Source organism: Typopeltis vanoorti, chromosome 13 (assembly GCF_054136105.1).
Source record: "Typopeltis vanoorti isolate ZY-2024b chromosome 13, IOZ_Tvanoo_1.0, whole genome shotgun sequence".
Taxonomy (NCBI): domain Eukaryota; kingdom Metazoa; phylum Arthropoda; class Arachnida; order Uropygi; family Thelyphonidae; genus Typopeltis; species Typopeltis vanoorti.
The window spans coordinates 42,954,224-42,979,721 of NC_143561.1; the positions used below are offsets into that span (position 1 = coordinate 42,954,224).

Sequence of the window (25,498 nt, forward strand, 5' to 3'; positions counted from 1 at the left end):
TGTGTTTGTGTGTGTGAGAAAGAGTGAGTGAAAAGCCAACTTAAGTATACTCAAGGGCCAATGTAAATTTTCTTTATTTTAAATCGCCTGGGTCTAGAACAGGATTTTTTTTTCAAGAGAAAAGAGATTTAAATTAGAAAAGCAATTTAAATTAAGTGCCATTTTAAATACCACTCTTAATTTTTATAAGAAAAGTATTACACATTTTCCTCGTGTAATATATAAATGAATTACTAACAAAGAATAATTAGAACAGAAGGACAAACTGAAATGGCAACTTATTTGTTAAATGAGATCTTTTCTATTATTTGGATTGCATTTTGACTTGATTTCAATAACAGACTACTATTGCTTGTGTGGGGGGGGGAGAGTAGAGGTTTAATCAAGAATGTACTTAAGACAGAGTGCTTAAGGATCAAAGCTGTATAACTGAGAGGATAGCAGGAGACCTCCACATAGCCTTGAAAGGAATGCGGGGAACCGACTAGGGCTTCTGACCTAATGTCCAATTCTCACCTTCTCATGGTGCACCTTGTTAGGTATCTAGCTGGATACTGAACAAATGAGGATGGGCTGGCAATTTTTGATTTAGCTCATCAGATTGTATTATTGGCTTAAACCACAATATAAAATGATGGTACAACATGACAGAATTTCATGCCGGGTGGGGTATCGCCCGGTTAAACAAGGCCGCCATTGTTTTTGCCAGGGGGGAAAAAGAAAAAAGTCAGATACTGGAACAAATCCTGAAACACACCCCAACTCAACATCACCAGAGTTCAGGTTTGGTATTATCAACATAAGAAGCCTGAATACAAAGAAATACAGCTAGCTGAGGAATTAAGTACCAGATTGACATAATAGGGGCGACTGAAACATAAGACAAAAACTAATGAGCTCTTTCTGAGCAATAAATACAAAATGTTATATTCAGGAAATGACAATCAAGGAAAAGGAGTAACTATAGTATTCAATACTAAATACGAGGCTAATCCTTGAATGGCAGGCAATATCAAGTAGAGTGATGTGGGCAAATATCAGAATGGGGAACTGAAGAATGAGCCATTTGTGCTTATGGTCCCACAGAACTTCTACTAAGGTAGAAGTGGAGGAATTTTTTGAGGCTTTAGAAGAAAACAACTGACATAATAAAAAAGGAAAAGTTGGTCCTTGTTGGGGATCTAAATAGCAGAATAGGAAATGATTGTCAGACATACAAAAATAATTGGGGGAAAAGAGCAAAGCTAATAATAATGGCAAATGCCAGTTGGGTTTCTGCTCAGGACATGGACTGGTTATTACTAACACAATGTTCCAACATAATGTGCATAAATTCACATGGAAGGAAGGGGCAGGGAATGAGAAAAGTCCTATCAGTGCTGTAACAAGGGCATGGCTAAAGAGGCGCTCGCCACAGACGTAACTAGGTTTGGGGGGTGCAAAATGTTAAAAATAAATAAATAGATGTAAAAGTCTGCTATTTTATATTGTATTTTTAAATTTCGGCAATATACTGCTTTAGACACACAAATACTGCAACTCATTTTGATGGGGTTAATAGTTTAAATGTTACATTTAAATTTTTCAAACTTTTTGTCATTTTTGGGTTGGGGGGGGGGGTGCAAAATTTACCACAGGCGCTTCATACCCTCGTTATGCACCTGAGTCCTGTTGTTATTGATAGTGATGCTCTCTCTCTCTCTCTCTTGCAGGACACTAGAGTGTACGGAGTATTTGAAATTGGAAGTGATAACCATTTAGTCTTGAGCAGGATAAAATTGAATTTCATATTGAAAAGAAGAACATGTAAGAAAGTTTTAAAGCAAATAAAAGTTGAGCAGCTCTCAGATGTGAACTCTAGACTAAAATATACAACCATTATTCAAGAAACAATGAAAGAGTTTGAAAACAGCTACCAAACCTTTGAGATTCGGTGGCAAGCTCTGAAGAAAACATTGATTCAGCCAGAGAGGCATGTGGTGAGGTTGTCTGCAAGGATAGAAAAATCAGACAGGAAGTTAAAGAGCAGTGAAGGAAAAGAAGAAATCATATCAAAAGTTCCTGGTAAATAAGTCAGTTTGTGCTCTTATAGTATACAAAGACAAATGCAAGAATGCTAAACACTGTGTAAAACACTGTCTAAAGAAAAGTCATGGGAAGACTTTGGTAAGAACATAGAAAATAAATATCAAAACGGTGGCAAAATATTCTGGAAGTTGTGGAAAAGCACAGAAATAGAGGAAAGAGGGCTGTAAAAGGCTATTTACATGAATTAGAGATGACAAAGGTGACATGAAAACTGGAGAAAAAGATATCCTTGATGTATGGAGTAATTACTTCAAAAAATTGCTAAATGAAACAATCAGTGACAGCATAGTGGTAAAAAACACTCAACAGGCATGGTCAGAAATACGTATCCATACTTAAAGAACAAAAAACCATTAAAAGCCTGAAATGTGGAAAAGCAGCTAGAATATATGATATTTGACCAGAAATGCTGAAGTATGGTGGTATAAAAGTCTTACAGTGGCTGCACTGCATTGTTCAAAAGGCCTGGACAGAGGGACAAATTCCAGATGATTGGAGTAGAGCTCTCGTAGTACCCATATATAAAAAGGTAAATAAAACTGAATGTAAGAATTGCAGAGGTATTTCTCTGAGTATTCCTGGTAAGATTTATGCAAGTATTTTTGAGAAATGATTGACAAGGGTTGTGGAAAGGAAAGGAAACTTGGTGAAGAATAACATTGATTCAGGCCAAATAGAAGCTGTTAGGATCAGATTTTCACTTTACGACAAATAGTTGAGAAATCATGGGAATATAACAAATACAGTAGACGTCACTTATTGTGATCACTTTAGGACAGTCGCTTTTCAATAACTGGCTGATAACATTAAGCAAAAGATATAAAAAATTTGCATCATTTATTTCAATTTTTTGTTATGGACATTATTTAATTTATTGTTATAAACAACTTTTTAATAAGCAACAACATAAAATTTATTTTATAAACTTATCTAGTGTTGTCTGTCATGTGTTTGAATATAGTAGTTCATGAATAAATTGCTCATACTCATAATGCCGTTCGAAGTTTGTTGTTCTATGTTGCACACTGGGGTGAAGTATTCGTAGAGCTTCTTGCATCTGGGCATTGGTTGGAAGAGCTTCTAAAATTGGTTCTTCTATACTTGTATATTAGGCTTGCTTTCTTCTACTAGCTAAAGTTCTCATTTGAAGCAGCTTGACATATTTCTGACACTGTCATTGTAGCCACCACTTCAACGTTGTTATCAATATCCAACCAATTTTCAAAATTCTTCTTTTGACATAGCATCTGGGATTTTATCAAAATTTCATTTGTAAGATATTCAAATTCTTCGGAAGAATGAGTTTCAGAGTTTGTTTTAAAAAAATCTACCTTTCTGGAAGCAGTTTTCAATAGTCTTCTCTGAGACTTGCTTCCATGACATTGCTACCAAATGCAATTACATCGATGCACTTACATCAGATTGGTCTTTATCAAGTTCAGCTATAATTAGCATGAACTTCCCTGCAATAATAACCTTGGTTACATGGTTGAATTAATGACGTAGTGTTCAAAGGCAAGAAGTTACTTTGATTTTCTTTAACAATAAATTGCTTGTGTGCAGTTGTCTACTAACAACAATTTTTTGCTTTAATTTAAGATCCTACTTAACTAACAATTGTTGAAAATGGCATTAGTCATCCAAGCATTTGCACTAAAGCTGGTAGTCAATAGGCAAACTTTTCACACCTTTAAAACACCGAGGATTTTTATTTTTTCTAATCACTAGGAGTTCTCGTTTCTCATCTTTTGAAGATTTAAATCCTTTAGTACGTTCATTTTTAAAGAAATAAATATGCTCAGGCATTGCGTGAAAATAGTCCTGTTTCATCTGCGTTGTAAATATCCTCAAGAACATTCAGCAATAATTTTTGGCTACTCGGTCTTAATTTGTGCATCAGCTGATTAAAAAAAAAAAAAAAAAACAGCACTTTTTTCTTCACCGTGAATACAGTTGTACACAATATTCTCTCTTTTTTCCACCTACTAAACTTTCCATCAGTTGCGGGGAAATTTCTTTGTCCATTGTTTTTGCAAGTCCTTCTGTTTTTTGACGCATCATAGGCCCATTAATTGAAGCATTCTTTCCATGAACATTACTAATCCAAATTTTTAATGCTGATTCAACTTGATTATCATTACCAGATTGAGCTTTCTTCCGATCCATGTTCTCATTAGTAAGAGCTGAAGTTATGTTTGATCTGTTTTTTAAGATCTTACACAAGAGTGGTTGAGAAATTTTTAAATTTACAGCTGCAGTATACTGACTTATTTTGGGCAACTTACCATAAAATTCTTTGCTTTATTTGAAAGATAAATCTTTACATTTTTTACTTGCTTCTACCATAATGCTAAGCTTGTTTTAATAAACACTTAAAGTCAAATTCACTTAATGAAAGAGGGCATGAAAATAAATTTGAAAAATCACAATTCAACATTTGCCTGGAAGATTTAAGATTTACAGAAGATTAAGATTAAAAAAAGATTAAGTTTACAGTATAAGAAGATTATAAGAACATAACCCACCTGCATTTGCCTGGAAGATACAAGATTTCTGGAAGAATAAGATTAAAAAAAGATTAGTACAAAAGTCAGATTTCGACAAATTTTCTCCTGATTAACCCTTAAAGTTCTTAATTCTGAGAATGCAAAAGGCTAAACATTATAGAATTTTTTATAACAATAAACAGAACTTTCATTATAATAGACAGATTATTTTAAATTCATTTTAATTGCCGTGTTTTGGGACCGACTAATTTTGATAACAATAGCTGATTGATAATATTATCCACAATCACAATAAATGGATTCTACTGTATCTGTATTCAAGTTTTGTAAATCTGGAAAAGACATATGACAAGGTGCCAAGAGAAAAGCTATTAAAATTGCTACAGTTATGTGGTGTCAGTGGGACATTATATCAAGACAATACTTAGTCTTTATTTGAGTTGTAAGTCAGAATTGAAGAGTACAGAAAGATGGTTTAATGTTAAATCTGATGTCAGACAAGGATGTATATTATCCCCTCTGTTATTCATTAAAGTGGCATTAAGCATCTCCAATTTTGATATCAAAATTGGAGATGCTAATGTCAGCTCTTTTCTTTATGCGGATGAGTTACGCTTCTAAATAAATCCAGTTTATTTAGAGTCTGCAAGATTCCCTGACTAAATTGAATGACTGTTGTAATAGATATGGTATGAAGGTCAGCAATAAAAAGACAAAGACAATGAAAATAGGCAGAAGCATTGAAAATTTCAACTACTTAGGCATGATTTTTAGTGAAGATGGTAAATTAAATATTGAAATAGACAACAGAATCAACAAAGCTGATATGATAGGAAGTCAACTGAATAAATTTATATGGAATAAGAAAGAAATTAGTCAGAACACTGGGTTAGAAATAAAACACTTGACCAAAGACTAGAGACTGCAGATATGAGAGTCCTGAGAAAGATTAGAGGTGTGAACAGATGGCATCAATGGCAATATCATATTAAAAACGAGGATATTAGGAAAGAACTTGACATTGTTGGCATTCAGGAATGAGGTAGCAGAGTTAATCATTCTGTTTAAGTGATCATACTCAGGTGGTATGGTTACTTGAATAGAATGGGAGAGGAAAGATTAGCAAAACAAGTGTTCTCTGCCAAGATTGGCAAGAAAAAGACCCAGAGGAAGGTCAAAATATAGGTGGATTGATACAGTAAAAAATGCCTTCGAAGACAGAAATATCATCATCAAATTCCTGCCATGTACCCTCAAGGGGGGGGGGGTACAGGATATGATGGTATTACATGAAAAATTTATATCCTTACTGACTTCCTATCTACAATTTTCCTCCAAATCAGTCTGTTACTTGTCAAGACTAACATTATCAGAACTTATATTTCTATCGTCTAAGGCACTTTGTACCGTATCAATCCACCTATATCTTGGTGTTCTTCTGGATCGTTTTCCTGCCAACCTGGCAGAGAACACTTGTTATGCTAATCTTTCCTCGCCCATTCTGTTTAAGTGACCATACCACCTGAGATGAGCTCTGCTAATGCATTCCTGGTGCTGATCACTTCCAATTTCAAATCCTCTGTACACTCTGGTGTCCTGCACCAGGGAGAAAACATCACTATCAACAATAACGTAGTCAATGAGACTTTTCTTATTCCTTACCTCTTCTCTCCATGTGAATTTGTGCACATTTTTATGTTGGAACATGGTGTTAGTAATAACCAGTTCCATGTCCTTAGCAGAAATCTGACAGGTATTTGCCATGATTATTAGCTTTGCTCTTTTCTCCAAGTTTTCCCAAAACATTTTTGTATGTCTGACAATCATTTCTTACTCTGCTGTTTAGATCCCCAACAAGGACCAACTTTTCCTTTTTCATTGTGTCAGTTGCTTTTTCTAAAGCATCAAAAAATTCCTCCACTTCTACCTTAGTAGAACCTTCTGTGGGACCATAGGCACAAATAAGTCTCATTGTCCAGTTCCCCATTCTGATATTTGCCCACATCACTCTACTTGAGACTGTCTGCCATTCAAGAAGATTAGCCTTGTATTTAGTGTTGAATACTATGGCTACTCCTTTTCCTTGATTGTCATTGCCTGAATATAACATTTTGTATTTATTGCTCAGAAAGATCTCACCGGTTTTTGTGTGTTTTGTTTCAGTCACCAGCGACGCCCCAGCTGGCATGAAATTTTGTCATGTTGTACCATCATTTGTGTATATTTGTTTAAAGCCAGTAGGAATACAATTTGGTCGGCTAAATCCTAAATTGCCAGCCCATCCGCGTTCGTTCAGTATCCAGGTAGATACCCAATAGGGTGCACCACGAGAAGGTGAGGATTGGACATTAGGTCATAAGCCCCGGTCGATTCTCTGCATTCCTTTAAAGGCTATGTGTAGGTCTCCTCTCAGTTATACAGCTTTGATCCTTAAGCACTCCCAGACAGAAATATAAGTTCTGATAATGTTCTAGTATTGACAGTTAACAGATTGATTTGGAGGAAGATTGTGGGTAGGAATTAGTAATGATGTAAATTTTTCATGTAGTACTATCATATCCTGTACACCCCTTGAGGTAACATGTCAGGAATTTGATTATGATGCCCTTAAGACCTGTTTGTTTGAATCAGCTGATAACTGGCTTTATAAACTTCACAATAATGATTAGGAAAATAATTTTAGAACTTTCTTTGGTCCTGTGTAGTTTCCCACTTTGCATCATGTTAGATGGGGCTCTTAACACTCCCAACTCCAAGCAGCCAGTTATCTTATGATTTACTGTTCATAACAGACATGTAAAAGTCATTAATTGGCACACAATTTTGCTTCAGATTATGTTTTTTTATTTTTTTGTAAGTTATCATATTGTAATTTCCATCTGAAATTGCCATGTTATAATTTATTTGGTAATGGATGCAATTAATGTTTTGTTTTTCTATATATTATATATTATCAGGAACAAAGGTATTGAATTCTTTCCTTTATTGAATACATCAGGGCCTAAGATTGTTGGCATTTAGAATCAGATGTAACTGGGATTGATATTGTAACTATTACTATTATTACTATTATTACGGGCAACTCCAGGGAGTCATTAGACTCATCGAGGGAGGCCCCAAATCATATTCATCACAACTATTTGACATTCATACAGTATCTATCATACCTCGCCTTAAACTCATTCACTGTCACAGCATCCACTACAGACTCAGGGAGCGCATTCCACTCATTCACTACTCTAAAAGTAAAGAACCCAGCTCTAACACCTTTACTAACCACACTTTTGCCCAGTTTCCATGGATGTCCCCTAGTCCTCCCACAACCAGCCCTGTTCTCAAAAATATCTTCTGAATTAATTTTATAGAAACCCTTCAGTAATTTGAATGTCTCAATCATATCTCCCCTCCTCCGCCTATCAACCAATTTTTGCAACCCACAAATCCTCAACCTGTTCTCATACGGTTCATTCCACAGACCTGCTATCATCTTGGTCACTCGCCTCTGGATATTCTCCACCTCCTCCCCATCAAGAAGAAACCTAGGTGACCAAATCTGAGCACAGTAGTCTAGATGGGGTCTCATCAAGGCTCGATAGAGAGGAACAATAACCTGCTTGTCTCTGCTTGTCAACGTATTCTTCAGCAACCAAGTGATTTGATGAGCTGTTTTGGTCACTTTTGCAATGTGTCCCCTAAATTTCAATTCCTTATCTACCAACACTCCTAAATCTCGTGCCTCATCAATTTCCTGGAGCAGGGTTCCACCAATGCAGTAAACTGCCGCCAATCTTTTCACCCCAAAATGCATAACCTTACATTTTGCCACATTAAACTGACATCCATTCTCCTTAGCCCAGACCTCCAATCTATCCAAATCATCCTGCAAAATTTTGACGTCATCTGCATTCACTATTGCCCTACCCAACTTCGCATCATCCGCAAACAAATGAACTGTTCCTCTCAGATCATTTCCTATATCATTTATGAACAAATTAAACAGCAGTGGTCCAAGAACAGATCCTTGTGGCACACCACTAGTCACAGGCCGTCTTGTGGACTCTACTCCCGAGTAAACCACTCTCTGATATCTCTCCGTCAACCACCCTCCTATCCATCTCACCAACCCTATGTCGATTCCCATATGCTGCAATTTACTGATTAGAATTCCATGTGGAATCCTGTCAAAGGCCTTGGCAAGGTCCAGTAGAATCACCGTAAACCCATTACCCTTATCCAGTTCAGCCGTCACTGTGTTATAATACGTGAGCAAGTTACTGAGGCATGACCTACCCTTCACAAAACCATGCTGTCCCCGATACAGTATCCCATTTTCTTCTATCCAATCTTGTATTTTCCTCTTGACTATTTTCTCTAAGACCTTGACAATGATTCCTGATATGCTAATCGGTCGGTAATTTACAACAGCAGTCTTGGAACCACCTTTATGCAGTGGAACTATTTTCCCCTCTTTCCACCCGCTCAGGACTAACCCAGACCCGAGACTCAAATTAAACAAAATGGTCAAGGGTACTGACAATTCTTTAGCTGCTTCTCGTACAACACGAGCTGGTATACCATCCAAACCCACAGATGTATTGACATTGAGGTTATGCAATAGACTACTCACCTCCACTTCATTAACCACAATTCCCGTATAATCTACTGGTTTATTCGTTTCTGCAATGTCACCACCTGGATGATATACTTTTGCAAAGTGCTCACTCAGTAACTCAACTATCTCAACTGATTCAGTTACCTCCCTACCATCGGCATTCTTTAAAATCAATCTGCCATGTACATTTTTCCTTTTACTTGCTACATATCTAAAAAACTGTTTAGGATTCTCTTTAGCCTGCATGGCCAATGTTCTTTCGTAATCCTTTTTTGCTTTTCTTACCACACTCGTCACCCTTCTGGCCTGCGCTTTATACCGTTCATATGCCTGCCGGTCACCCTTCTCCTTAAATTCCCTCCATAGTTGTTTCTTTTTTTGCAACTCAAGCTTAATGGTGTTATTCATCCATTTAACCCCTACTTGATTTATTATTCGGACTCTAGGTATACAGTCAGCCATTGCTTCATGCAAGCACTTCTTAACTACCTCCCATGCACTATCAACTTCTAGTCCTTGCAGTTGTACATGCCATGGCACTGAACCAATCAAACTCCTAAGCTTGTCATACTTTCCCGCCCGATAATTCCACATGTACCCTGTCTTAATTGAAAATTCTACACCTTTAGCCACCTCCCAAGTGAAGACTCTATGATCACTCTCACCGATTGGTGGCAATGTGGTCATATTTGTTACAGCCAAAACCTCAGATGTATTTACTAGGTCAAGCACTATCTGACCCCTAGTATTTTCCATTACATGCTGTCGCAGATAGTTATCCCTTAATAACCGCATAAAATCTAGTTCCTTCCTCCCGTGTGTCCTCTCCTCACTCCAATCAATGCGACCATAGTTGAAATCTCCCATAATAATCACCCTCCTTCCACCCATTTCTTCTATTTGCTTGTGCATACTGTCACCACCATCTTTTCCATCACCTGGTCTATAGCAGCACCCAATTGTATATTTAGTTCTGCTAGCCACAATCTCACACCAAATGGCCTCAAATGTGCTCTTTTCTCTATCCTGCAATTCAACTTCTATTCTCCTTGGCTGGAGCTCATCAGCTATCATCAACAATACTCCTCCCCCCATTTTATAATCTGTCATTCCTGAACACACTATACCCATCACATTCAATCCCACTAGTTATATCATCTACAGTCAGCCATGTTTCTCTAATACCTATAACCTGTGGTCTGGAAGTGCCAACCATGGCCAAAAACTCTTCCTTCTTGTTCCTAATACTCCTAGTATTAGTGTACATGAATTTAAGACCCCCATTAGCATCAACCCTACCTTGATGCCTTATATTAACTTATATTAACTAAGCAGTGGAAATGGTGCGTTTCCACTGCTTAGAATTTCTATACTAAATGTTCCATGTAGAAATAATGCAATCATACTTGTGGCTAAGAAAAATGGGCAGAAGAAGAAACTGGGATTGATATTGTAACTAAGCAGTGGAAATGGTGCATTTCCACTGCTTAGAATTTCTATACTAAATGTTCCATGTAGAAATAATGCAATCATACTTGTGGCTAAGAAAAATGGGCAGAAGAAGAAACTGGGATTGATATTGTAACTAAGCAGTGGAAATGGTGCATTTCCACTGCTTAGAATTTCTATACTAAATGTTCCATGTAGAAATAATGCAATCATACTTGTGGCTAAGAAAAATGGGCAGAAGAGGAACTTGAAGAACCATCTAGGTTCAGGTCAAATAAAGGCTATCAAGATCAGATTTTCACTTTAAGACAGTTGAAAAATTAAAGGAATAATATAAGAAGGCTGGCCGAGTCGTTAGCGTGTCCGCTCTCCAGTCAAGAGGCTGCGGGTTCAAATCCGGCCATTGGCATGGATGTTTGTGATTGTCTGTGAAAATACTAATGGTGGTGGTGGTGGTCAGCAGTAGATGGAGTTGGTGCAGTTGCGGTCAGTTGGTGGATTGTGAGTGGTGGAAGCAGAGTTGTAGAGTAGATGCCCTCCCTCAATGAGTCTTTGGACTCCTTGGAGGTGACAAATAATAATAATAAGAAGAAGAAGAAGGATGTGTACTTAATTTTTGTAGATCTGGAAAAAGCATATGACAAAGTGCCATGACCAAAATATTTTGAGAATATTACAACTATATAGGGTAAATGATCATAGACTGCATATTGCTATATAGTCTTTATATTTAAGTTGTATGTCGGGTCAAAGGTATATAACTGAGAGGTGACTTCCACATAGCCTTCAAAGGAATGCAGAGAACCGACCAAGGCTTCTGACCTAATGTCCAATTCTCACCTTTTTGTGATGCACCCTGTAAGGTATCTCATCCATTCAGTAACTAAGGATACTGAATGGACGAGGATGGGCTGGCAATTTGGGATTTAGCTGACCAAATTGTATTCCTATTGGCTTAAACCAATATACAAAATAATGGTACAACATAAGAATTTCATGCCATCTGGGGCGTCAACCAGTTAAACAAAGCCACCCCGTTGTTTTCGCCAGGGCAAACAGTGAATGAAAAGTCAGCTACTGGAACAAATCCTAAAACCTACTGCAACTCAACGTTACCAGAGTTCAAGATTGGTACTATTAACATAAGAAACCTGAATGTCAAAGAAATGGAGCTAGCTGAGGAATTGGATAAGTATACTAGATTGACATAATAGGAGTTGCTGAAACAAAAAAAGGCAAAAACTGGTGAGATTTTTCTGAGCAATAAATACAAAATGTTATATTCAGACGATGACAATCAAGGAAAACGAGTAGCCATTATTCAACACTAAATACGAGGCTAATCTTCTTGAATGGCAGACAGTCTCAAGTAAAGTGAAGTGGGAAAATATCAGAATGGGGAACTGAACAATGAGACTTATTTGTGCCTATGGTCCCACAGAAGGTTCTACTAAGGTAGAAGTGGAGGAATTTTTTGAGGCTCTAGAGAAAGCTACTGACATAATGAAAAAGGAAAAGTTTGTCCTTGTTGATGATCTAAACAGCAGAGTATGAAATGATTGTCAGACATACAAATATGTTTTGGGAAAATTTGGAGAAAAGAGCAAATCTAATAATAATGGCAAATACCTGTTGGATTTCTGCTCAGGACATGGAACTGGTTATTACTAACACCATGTTCCAACATAAAAATGTGCACAAATTCACATGGAGAGAAGCGGCAAGGAATAAGAAAAGTCTCATTGACTGTGTTATTGTTGATAGTGATGTTTTCTCCCTGGTGCAGTATACCAGAGTGTACAGAGGATTTGAAATTGGAAGCGATCACTATTTAGTCTTGAGCAGGATAAAATTGAATTTCATATTGAAAAGAAGAACATGTAAGAAAGTTTAAAAGCAAATAAACGTTGAGCAGCTCTCAGATGTGAACTGTAGACTAAAATACACAAATATTATTCAAGAAAAAATGAAAGTGTTTGAGAACAGCAACCAAACCTTGGAGATTCAGTGGCAATCCCTGAAGAAAACACTGATTGGTTCAGCCAGAGAGACATATGGTGAGGTTGTCTGCAAGGATAAAAAAATCAGAACTCCATAGTGGGCACAGGAAGTTAAAGAGGCAATGAAGGAAAAGAAGAAAGCATATCAAAAGCTCCTGGCAAATAAGTCGGCGTGTGCTCTTAGAGAATACGGATACTAATGTAAGAAAGTTAAACGCTGTGTAAAACTGGCTAAACAAAAGTCATGGGAGGACTTTGCCAAGAACATGGAAAATAAATATCAAGAAGGTGGCAAGATATTCAAGTGGTTGTTGAAGAAGCTTAGAAATGGAATAAAGAGTGCTGTAAAAGGAATTAGAGATGATAAAGGTAACATGAAAAGAGGAGAAAAAGATATCCTTGAAGTATGGAGTAATTACTTCGAAAAATTGCTAAATGAAACAAGCAGTGATGACAGCACACTGGACTGACCAGACATGCAGTCAGGAATACATAACCATACTTGAAGTAGAAAAAAACCATCAAAAGCCTGAAATGTGGAAAGGCAGCATGAGTAGATGATATTCGACCAGAAATGCTCATATATGGAGATGTAAAAGTCTTACAGGGCTGCACAGCTTAGTTCAGAAGGCTTGGACAGAAGGGCAAATTCCAGATGATTTGGAGTAGAGCTCTCATAGTACCCATATATAAGAATGGAAATATAACTGAATATAAGAATTGCAGAGGTATTTCATTACTGAGTGTTCCTGGTAAGATATAATGCAAATAAACTAGAGACATGGTTGAGAAGGATTGTGGAAGAGAATCTTGGTGAAGAACAAGCTGGATTCAAGCCAAATATAGGCTGTAAGGATCAGATTTTCACTTTACAACAGACAGTTGAGAAATCATGGGAATATAACAAAGATATATATTTAAGTTTCGTCGATCTGGAAAAGGCATATGACAAGCTGCCAAGAGAGAAGCTATTTGAAACGCTACCATCATATGGTGTTAATGGGGCATTATATCAAGCAATACTTAGTCTTTATTTGAGTTGTAAGTGAGCAGTTAGAATTGAAGGAAGTACAGGAAGATGGTTTAATGTTAAATCTGTGTCAGACAAGGACATACATTATCTCCTCTGTTATTCATTATCTATATGGATTGCATTATGAAGGAAAGTTGTATTAAACCTGATATCAAAATTGGAGATGTTAATCTCAGCTCTTTGCTTTATACAGATGATGTTATACTTCTAAATAAATCTGCTACAAGTCTGCAAGATTCCTTGACTAAATAACTGCTGTAATAGATGTGCTATGAAGGTCAGCATTGACAAAGACAACGAAAATAGGCAGAAACGTTGAAAATATCAACTGCATTGTGAATGGAAAACCTATAGAACAAATAAAACATTTCAGCTACTTAGGCACAATTTTTAGAGAACATGGTATATTAAATATGGAAATAGACAACAAAATCAACAAAGCTGGTATGGTAGGAAGTCAACTGAATAAATTTATATGGAATAAGAGAGAAATTAGTCAGAACACTAAATTAGCTGTATACAAGAGACAGTGTTCAAACCAATTTTAACTTATGGATCTGAGAGCTGGGTTAGAAATAAAACACTTGACCAAAGACTAGAGACTGCAGATATGAGAGTCCTGAGAAAGATTGGGGGGGGGGGGGGAGTGATTAGATGGCATCAGTGGCAATTTTTAGCGAAGATAGCAAATTATGCTGATATAGTGGGGAGCCTCTTGAATAAATTTATATTGAATAAGAGGGAAATTAGCCAAAACACTAGAATGGCAGTGTACAAAACAATGTTCAAACCAATTTGTCATGGATTGTGTGTTGGGTTAGAAATAAAGCAGTTAATCAAAGACTAGAGACCATAAACATGAGAATTCTGTAAAATATAATATAAGTGAATTGATAGCATTGGAGGTAGAATTATATTAATAAGTTTAGTCAAGGAACTTGACATTAGTTAATTTCAAGAATGTGAAATCAAATCTAATCTAAAGTGGAATGGTCACTAAACAGAATGGAAGATGAAACACTAGCAAAACAGGTGTTTGATGCAAGAATAACAGGTAAAAAGACAAAGATAAGATCTACACAGATAAGCAGTTAGTAGTCTTAGACAACCAAAATATTATGTGTGATCGTGAAGATCTAACAAATACGATTTCACTTGAAAGAAAATTTTTACCATTAAACTAGTAATAATGCAGATTTAATTTAGAACTACAGGTAGTCCTCGACTTATGACGACTCGACTTAGGATAATTTGCACTTACGACAGCCAAAAATTATTATTAAACATTCTCTAATTTAACTTTGCCTCCAGTATACACACATATATCACATTGCTTTTGTATGTCATTGTATCATCGGCATTAGTTGAAAAGCAAAGCCTTTCAATACGCAATAGCCTCTGCTGTGATTCACCCACTTCTAACTTATCACAGCCTTTAGCGCATTAGTTGCTAATCAGCAGTCAAAGTGTTCATTTCTCTTGTTGCAATTTTTGTATCACGTCCAGTAAGAGAAGTAATACTAATGATAAAAATTTCAACATAAAAAAAGAAGGCAAGGAAAGCTTTAAGTTTAGATGTTAAAATGAAGGTCATTAAAGCATATGACAAAGGAAAGAAAGTCGGTGAAATAGCATGAGAAGAAAAACTATTGCATTCAACTCTTTCAACAATTATAAAAGATAAGTCAAGAATAATGGATTCAGCCTAAAGGGGAAGTTAATATGAAATGCACAACTGTAATGGAAAAAAAAGAAGTCTGATTCATGAAATGGAGAAGCTTTTAATGATATGGATAGATGATCAAATCAGCAAGAATATTCCTCTCAGTTTGTTTACGATTCAAACAAAAGCACGCAGCCTATTTGACAATTTAAGGAAACAACAAGAAGATAAATACGGCTAGTATACATTTAACGCTAGTAAAGGTTGGTTTTGTCGATTCAACCCGATTTAACTTGCATAACATACGAATAACGGGAGAAGTTGCTAGTTCTGATTTTCAAGAAAAATCTGAAAGAGATGATAAAAGATGAAGGCTATTTGCTAGAGCAGATTTTTGACGTAGATGAAACCGGGACTGTTCTGGAAAAGAATGCTAGAATGAACTTGCATACACAGAGAAGCTACATTGGAGCCTTATTTTAAAGCATTTAAAGATAGGATTACGCTTCTTCTTCTTGGGGGAAATGCTGCTGGTTTTAAATTAAAACTATTTTTTGTTTACCATGTACAAAACCCCAGAGCTTTGAAAAACATTGACAAGAATAAGTTGCTGGTTTATTATAGGAGTAATCCTAAGGCTTGGATGACAATTGTTTTATTCGAAGACTGGTTCTTAAATTGTTTTATTCCAGAAGTACGTGCCTACTGTCTTGAAAAAGCCATTCCTTTAAAATTCTATTGCTGCTTGACATTGCTCCAGGACATCCTCTTCACATCGGCGATTTGAATGAAAATATAAATGTGATGTATCTACCGTCCAATACAACAGTTGATTCAACCTATGGATCAAGGTTCAATTGCTATTCAAGACATATTATTTGAAAACTACATTTTCTCAAGCAATAACAGCAATGGACAATGATTATAACATTACCCAATTTTTGGAAAAATTACAATATTAACCAATGTATCCAGAACATTGGAACTTCATGGAAAGAAGTGCGAGCAATTTGGAAGAATTTACTACTGCAGGAGACACTTGAAGAGTACCATGAGCATACTATGTTAAAACAAATTGCAAGAAAACTGGATCTAGAAATCAGTATTACTGATATAGAAGAATTAGCAGATCACAAAGAAGGTGAACTGACTGATCAAGACTTGATTGTCCAAAACGAAAGAGTTGTAGAAGAAGAAAGGAATAATGAGGAAGATGAAGAAGAGAAATTGTTAAAAACTTTACTGTAAAATGATTAGCTGAAGTATTTTCTAAACTAAATCAAGGACTTCAGCTACTCCAAAAAATATGGATCAAGACACTGATCGCTTTACCAAAGTCTAAAAGAAAATTCGAGAATCAGTCAGATGTTGTCAAGAAATATATAAAGAAAAAGAAAAAACATACAATATTAACCAATTTTCTAATTAAAAAAACTACTCCTGATCGTGAGAAATAACTATATCATCCAAATGAGTGACAGTTACTCATCTGTTTAATTAAAGACACCATTAATAAGTTACTGTTAATATTTGTTAACTAACAGTATTTAAAGGAATTTCAAATTAAAGTAAGTGCACCATTTTTGATATGTGCTTATGTATTTTTTTTTTAATTTCTTTCTTAATTTTGTATTTATATGTATGTGCTAATAAATGTTTATGCAAGTTTATACATTTTTTACCGTTTTAAGTCAAATAGAAACCTAATTTATGAAAATATTATAACAGAAATCAAACAAATCAAGAATTAAAGTCCTCGACTTATGATGGAGATGTTGGAACAGAACCCCGTTGTAAGTCGATTACTACCTGTATTAGTATCCTGTTACATCCCTTAGGATACATATCATGAATTTTATTATGATGTGGAGGAGAGAAGATATGAAAGAAACATGAGAAACCAAATGAAACACAAGCAACTAAAGGTTTTATAGAATAGATCAGTTCAGATATTTTGCAATTTTTCAGAACATAACAATAGAAGACAACATAAGGGGTCACTCCTGGAAATTAAATAAGTTTAGCAAGATTAGGAAGCCTAGAATTTTTGCTCTGAAAGAGGTGGATGTATGAAATGAGTTTCTTGAAGTGGTTATAAGTACATTGTCAGTGAATGAGTGTTTAAGGAGAAATGTGATAAGTATTGTGTTAGATAATGGTTGGCTGGATTTCTCATGATGAGTCTTCATACTTCATGGAGATGCCCCTAAGGGGAGCAGTGTAAATGTGATTATTTTTTTTCTTAGATTTTCCAGAAATTCGTGTTTTCCTCAAACTGCACCTCATCAATACTTTGAATTTCATATCCTTTAAGTTAGCTTCCTTCTCTATTAATCACAGATGATTTTAGCTTTCAGATGTATTCTTTCAATTCACTGATACATGGCTGCATGATTTGTCCATGCACTGTAGTGTCTATATACAATTGCTTATCAACAAGAACTGTTCATCTCTCAGTTGTCTGAAAAGTATACCAATGAACAACACATTCTTAGAATTTCTTGTGCTCATTTGACTTCACTAGAGCTTTATTACTGTTCCTTATTACATTTTTTTTCCCCATCAGATTCACATGAAAGGTTGCAAGATATACATCAGTACCTCCTCATTCCATGTGTGGATAAAGTCATAAACTTAATCATAAATAGTGAATGAACAGGTGAATCTGAAGTTTCATAAAGACTCTGTTTTCTTGTGTACTAAGCTGTTCAAACATGTATACCATATTTTTGAACTGTTTCCAAAGTTTTACTTAGGCACATTTTTCTTTCTTATCAGTTGGATATGAAGATAGTGAGGATTTTCATGCTGCAAAACAAGCATATTGCAAATCACATAATTTTACTGGCCATGTAGCCTTAGTTTGCTCCGTAATTCTAACCAGACAGACCTACTCAACAATTATCTTTATGTCGAATAACTTTCATTTCCCAGATTTTGCACACCTAATTTTAGATGATTGTTTCAAAAGTGCAAAATAGGGATTTCACTGTATGTAATTAACTAAAACACTCAGCTTGATACATCACAGTGATCTTTGATATAACTATTTTTAATTCCTAACTTCAAAAAAAAAAAAAAAAAAAAAAGGAAGGGGGGGGGTTGCAAATCTTAAATCAGTTCAAATTCCATATACTATAATTATGATTACTTTCAAACTAGGGAAAGTAATCTTTCTTACTTTCCTCTACAAATGATTTCAGATTGGATACCTCCCAAGTTTGACTTCAATTTCTAGATATCTATTTACTAGTATGCAGAGAATGCAAATGAAAAATAAAAATTTGCCTCAGGACTTGCAAGAGCAGCTGCATTACCCTTGAGCTTAAAATTAAGCTTAAGGGTAATGCAGCTGCTGGTTCTTTCCCACTACCATTAACTAATAATAATGATGATGAAATTTTTCAAATCAGGAAGTTGATTTAACTGAATATATTATTGTTCCCTTCTGGCACCAAAGATTAAATTGGATCTTTATCAGTATTTGTGAATGATATTGAATGTATCTAACTTAAAGCATTGTAAATGTGGTCATGTTTTCTATGATAATGCTACTTGTTTTTCTGAAATATGGGTTATGTGCTTGCACAACCAACTTTTTCACATAAAATTTTTTTATTATTATCTGCTATTTCATAGATGCTCCTGCAGTAATGTCACTTCCTCACTTTTACCTTGCTGATCAGTCTTACAAGTCTAAAGTTGAAGGCCTAAATTCAGATCCTTCTAAACATGGATTTCATGTTGACATAGAACCTGTAAGTATAGAGCAAGTATTTTACTAATGAACTTTTTTTGTGTTCATTTTCAGTTATAAAATTTAATTACATTTCATCATTCTTTAAAAGAAGACAAAAAGGGGACTAATGTGTAATCCCTTCTTTTTGACTCCTTGCCACTTTGCTTTGTAGCCTTGGCCAATTTAATTTTTTTTTTTTTTTTAATTTCAAACCCACCCACCCACCCACACACACACACACACACACACACACACACACACACACACACACACACACACACACACACACAAGAGATCTGAAGACCTATGGAACAACAATGCTGGGGTGGGGGTGGTGAGATAAAAGAAAGGAATTTGTTGATGTGTTTTTTGAAGGAGGAAGATGAGAAATTGATTTGATAAGTTTCAAGTTAAACTGCATATGAGTGTTGACCAGCAGCTGCTCATGTTCGTATGTGATTAGAGAAAAGTGGAGGAATGTGGTGTCACTTGAAATACTTGTAGAAAAAACATAATGCACTATTGGAGCATGTGTTGAAAAGCTCCTGAAGAGTCTGTGAGAGAGGGATCATCTAGTAAGCAAATAGCTCTCTTCTACAGCCACGTTTTTTGAGGAGTTTTTGGTGCACCTCCCCAAATGTGAAAACAATATTCTAAGATTTATTTCTAAGGTATATTGCATATTATTATTATTATGTAACACCTCCAGGGAGTCCAAAGACTCATCGAGAGAGGACACCTACTCGACAACTCTATCTTCACTACTCAATCCATCAACTACACTAACGCCATCTATTGCCTGCCACCGCCACTAGTATTTTCACAAGCAATCACAACATCCATGTGCCCACGGCCAGTTTCGAAGCCACAGCCTTTTGGCTGGAGAGAGGATATGCTAACCACTCGGCCAACCAGACTGTCAATACATCTCTTCCTCTTCACTACTACTTAATTCTCCAACTACGACACTACTACCATCAACACCATCTGTCGCCCTACAACAGTATTTTCGTCTGTGAATAGTGTGTGTTCTGAAGACTGATTTGTTTGTGAGCGGGAAGAAAAACCTGAATTTCCAGGAGAAAAAACCCTGCTGCCACCATCGTATGAGATCAGCTAACTCGCTTTTAACTGAAAAAGCTCATGAGGATTCCCCCTTGTCACGACTAAAATCGAATCCAGGTCTTTTCCAATCAAAGGACGCGATGTTCCACCATTCTTTCAATTGCGCTACAGCGGCTATGATATATATAGGTGGATTTGAGATTTATAACGTGTCAGAAGTTGAAGTGTTGTTTTTGAAAAATAAAAAATAAATAAATTTTTAAAAAAATACCAAGCCTTTTTTGGAGTCTGAAGAGGCTAGATAACCTGTATCCCCCCCCCTCCTTGAGGGTATATATATCAAGAAATTGATGATGATGATGATAATAGGCTAGACGTGAAAGATCAAGAAGAGAAAGCTGATCTGGTTGGCAAGCAGAATATATGAAAGTGAGCAAGAGTGAAGCATGGTCTTTAATTTCAGGAAATGAGATAAGAATGCATTGGTGGCATTTAAACTCACCAAGTTATCCTGACCTCACTTAACAATGGAAATGCGATCAGTTTAATGGCAATAGTTAAAAGATCTCGAGACCTGAACCCTAGAAGATTTTGTAAATGAAAAAGAAGAATGGAGAGTACTGTCATGAGAACTCTATGAATAGGATTAGATGTTAGAAAGAGATCAATATATAGGAGGAGTAAATGCACAGAGCCTTGGGATACTCCATTAATTGAAAAATGTGATGAGAGGAAACATCTGCCATGACCTGTAGTGAAGAATAGGAGAGGGAGCTGATGATCCACTCACAAAAAGGTAGGACCACCACCATAATGTCAGACTTAATCAATGCCTTTGCAAAAAAAAAAAAAAAAAAAGCTTGTCTGGAGGTGGGTAAGGTTAGTGAGGAGTTGGCTGTTTGACCTTTTCCATTATTTTTGAGAGTATTGAAGTGAGAGCAACAGAAGAGGTAGTTTGATCGTTGCCTTTTCTCCTCTTCCTTTTATTGTTGGATGGGGGATGAAACTGGCTGGATAAAGTTTACTTCCAAGCTGTTGGATAGATGCTAGATAAGTATGGCAACTAGTAAAGGTGATACAAGATTGGTGTTAGCTCTAGAGCACAAACTTTTAGTACAATATGATCAGAGCCAGGAGACTTGTTAGTATACCAAGGCTTTCTATGTTCTCACACAAGATCAGACGAGGCGTACTGTGGAAATTTGTGGAATAGTGTTGATGGTGATTTGTCTTGGCTGTTGAAACAGTTAAAAGAAAAACCGAATGTCAGGAGGTCTGTTCTTATCTTTAGGAGATGTTGCCATCGTAATATATATGATACTTATTTATCTTGTTTATTTCAACTCACTTAACTTATTATACTTAACAGTCATGACTCTGTCGTTCTTAATCTGTTGCTTGATTTAGTCTACTACAGTTAATCCTTTCTATCAATTAGACCCCCCCCCCTTTCTCAATGTCATAACGATGCTAAATCACGTGCACAAAATTCTAAAACATAGAAATTGCCTCTGGCTGGAGTCAATCCCTTTGTCTGAACAGCAAGCATTTTTCTATATTAATTTCTGAAAAATTTATTTTTTTTATTACGACTGTGCCATCAGAAATCGCAGATAAGACTTAAATATCCTTTCATAAAAAAAACACTTAGCAAAGCACAGAAATATCTTTTATACTTATCACTGTGTCAGGCAATGCAATACTCTATTCTTCAGTCGTGGCTATTTATCTCCCTAGGTCACACAGGTTCGGTCTTTATGAGAAGTGCATTGGTATATAGGAATCAGTCAAGTTATTAACAAACAAAACAATTTATTCATGCTAATTAGAGTACAATAAAGTTAACACTAAGCACACAATCTTTTTCCTGACTCCATACTTCTCAGCAATATTAACTTAGATCTTAAATTATCCAATCTAGTTCAACAATTCTCCCTTAAGTAAACAGGCTAAGGTAATATTTAGCAATGCCTATACTTAAGTCATACAGCATAAGAGACCTACACATTCTGTACAAGGCAAGCACAGGCAATCTTAGACAATAAATAACATTACGCACATTAACTTTCACCTTGTAACAATGCTATCTTATTTCACACAACTAAGCAAGTTATTTCTCAATGGTTAGCTAGTTACCTTCAGACCTGAAGTAATACCAAAAAAAAAAAAACAGCTAGAGCAATCTCTGCTACAATTTTTGCCTCTAGTTAAATCACATATAATAGAACTTACTTGGTATTTAGTCATCTAGTCCATATCAGTAGACCCTTGAGATGGTTATCATCTTCTTCCTTCTGATATTGCTTATACACACGGGCACCGTTTTCTGATATCAACGAGGGCACTTCCACAGGCGGGGATCATCAGGAACCTTGGCGGCTGGAGATCTGGAACTTACTTTCTACACTGCATAAACGACCCATCTAGCATCTTCGGGTATCTGTTGACTGGAATGGGGGTCCCCTTGACCTAGAATCGGTAGGACATACTCGAACCAGGAGTCGGAAACAGAAACAGGGCGAAAACAAACTTATCCAGCGACGCCCATCAAAACGATCTGTGGACTGTTTGGCTAAATGAGAAGAATGAAAACATATGTGAGAAGTGTCGGGATAGACTGGAGCAATTAGGAATGGAAGCAGACGTCGGGACTATAGCGAAAGAGCTTCGGCAGGAGTTCATGAAAATGAAAAGTGACCTTCATCTCCTACAAAAGGAATTGGAAGCGCTCAGTAAGGAGGTTCTGGAAATTAAAACTGAGTTAAATTTGTTGAATAGAAAAATTAGGACTATGGAGATTACTTTAGCTGAGGTAACTAGAACAAGATTAAGTAAGGGAGAGTCTTTGGTGAATGAAGAAGTAATAAATAGTATGGGAGTGATTGGAGTGAACAGAATGAAAGCACAATAGGTCTAGAAGAAATGAGATGCCATGAAAGTGAGGGAGTTAGTAAAAGAGTATTGAGGGAAATTAATGAAACTGGGAGAGTCATGCTGAAGAGTGTAGAAAATTAGCCCGTGAGTGACACTTGTTTGAATTTGAATGAAGTTATGAGTGGTCTAATATATAGTGATTCTCTCCATACCCTTAATCATAGAATCACCATATATTGTACTTTTATCGTATTGTAATTACCATATATTGTACTTTTATTGTATTATTGTAATTACCATATATTGTAATTACCATAAATTGTACTTTTATTGTATTGTAATCACCATACATTGATCTTTTGCAACCTGATTAATACTACCACTCAGGTCATTTGTACCCCACAATAACTATCATCTTTTCTGCATCATGTCCTCTCTTTATTGCTAAAGTCACTCTCTCTATTGTTCCACCAGCCAAGCACTCCTCAGGCATACGGAACAATAGAGAGAGTGACTTTAGCAAAAAAAGAGAGGACATGATGCAGAAAAGATGATAGTTATTGTGGGGTACAAATGACCTGAGTGGTAGTATTAATCGGGTAGCAAAAGATTTAAGAACATTGTTAGATATTGTGAAGAAGAAAAGTGTGAAAGGGAGGATAGTGTGTGTGTGCTGCCTCGTTTTGACAATTATGAGTTAAGTAGACAAGCGATGATAATGAATGATATGATTACAAGAATGTGCAAAAAAAAAAAAAAAAAAGAGATCCGGAATTTGTTGATGTCTGGAATGTGTTTGAAGGCAAAAGACAGCTGTATGCAAGAGATGGGTTGCATCTGAACATGGAAGGTCATAAGCGATTGAAGAAGTTACTGTTTTCTGAACAAGTTGAAGTAATTGGGCAGGGAAACTAAAATTGAAAAGGTTGAGTGTAAGAGGGAGAAACTTATGTAGTGAATGTATATTTGTTGATCCCCTTTTTTGCAGAATAGAGTGGATAAAAATCGGCATGGGATTATTGAAATTGGTGACATGTATATCAGTTCTAAAGCTGGTACAAGAACTAAAGGGAATCTGCAATTTTTGTATACTAAGAATGTGCAAAAAAAAATTCTTCCTTCTTATTTTGAATGAAAGAAGCATTCAAAATAAGAGGGAAGAATTTTTGGTATTAGTCAGTGCAATCTCACTGTAGGCATTAGTGAAACTTGGCTGTCAGCAGAAGATGTGGTTACTGGAATTGAATGTGATGGTACAGTATTTTCAGGGAGGATAAAGAAGATAGAACAGGGAGGGGGGGGGGTACTGTTGATGATAGCCGATGAGTTGCAGTCAAAGAAAGTAGTATATTAAGAAGATAGACATGTTAGTGATAGTTCGTTAACATGTCTATAGGTGTGAAATAGTGACCAACGCAGCCAAATAAACAGTTGGTTGCTGCTAATAGGCTGGGGGGTATTAAATTCATGCATTAGCAAATTAGTGCAATAAATGCAAGGTAGTGATTATTATGGGGGATTTTAATTATGGGGATATCAATTGGAAGGAGGAAATATCACGTGCAAAAAGGAAATGGAATTCATACACCTTCTAAGAGATAATTACTTGAAACAGCACATAACTGAAGGGACTCGTGGTGTGAGAGTGTTGGACCTCTTCATTAGTTCAGAGGACATATGCATAAGTAAGGTGTCCTCGTTACCTCCAATTGGTGAGAGCGATCATGTGGTATTGACTTGGGAGGTTGCAAAATTTGTGGATTTCTCTCTTAAGAAAGGGGTATATACGGAACTACAAGTTAGGTAATTATAACAAGCTTCGGAGTGAGCCTACAGCCATCCCATGGCAAGACATATTGCAGGGGAAAGATGTTAGCAGTGCATGAGCTAAAATCAGTGGGTATCTGAGGAAGGCAATATCAGAACATATTCCCATGGTCAGGAAGACTAACAAGGCAGGTGTTAGATGGATGAGTAGTAGTATCAGGCTTGATCTGCATATAAAAGGAAATTTTATGGAGAATTCACAAGGAGAAAGGTGATCAGTACACCCATGAGTGGTACAAGGCTCAAGCTAGGAAGGTTACCAGCATAGTAAGAAAAGCTAAATCAGATTATGAGAAGAATTTAGCCAAGGAGATCAAGGGTAATCCCAAAGAGTTCTTCTGCTGTGTGACAAGTAAAAGGAAGAATGATTTTGGAAGAATAACTTTAGTGGGTGTTGATGGTATTGAGGTGACCAATTCAGATGTATAATAGTAGAGTTACTGAGTGATCACTTTTCAAAAGTCTATCATCCAAGTGAGGATATCTCTGTACCTGTAACAATAACTAATGTGAGAATTGAAGTTAATAAATCAGAGGTACTTATTATATTGCAGAATTTAAATGCAAACACTGCTGTAGGTTTAGATGGAATATCAGCTCGGGTGTTGCATGAATGTGCAAAGGAATTGTCAACACCTCTT

At 36.2% G+C, this 25,498-nt stretch overlaps 1 protein-coding gene and 1 long non-coding RNA gene across 3 annotated transcripts in view; one reads left to right on the plus strand and one right to left on the minus strand.

The window, feature by feature from the left end:
• The window catches only part of LOC150100092 (scavenger receptor class B member 1-like), a 219,697-nt gene that overhangs the window by 126,745 nt on the left and 67,454 nt on the right, over positions 1 to 25,498 (plus strand). For both annotated transcript variants that reach the window (XM_090402417.1, XM_090402418.1), the window contains exon 11: positions 18,992 to 19,110. In XM_090402417.1, coding sequence (XP_090258543.1) covers positions 18,992 to 19,110 — 119 coding nt within the window. The remainder of the gene's footprint in view (positions 1 to 18,991; positions 19,111 to 25,498) is intronic.
• The window catches only part of LOC150100093 (uncharacterized), a 77,166-nt gene that overhangs the window by 908 nt on the left and 50,760 nt on the right, over positions 1 to 25,498 (minus strand). The window contains exons 2-3 of the long non-coding RNA XR_016549231.1: positions 22,389 to 22,728; positions 4,614 to 4,641 (exon numbers count right to left, since the gene is read on the minus strand). This is a non-coding gene — a long non-coding RNA (uncharacterized LOC150100093). The remainder of the gene's footprint in view (positions 1 to 4,613; positions 4,642 to 22,388; positions 22,729 to 25,498) is intronic.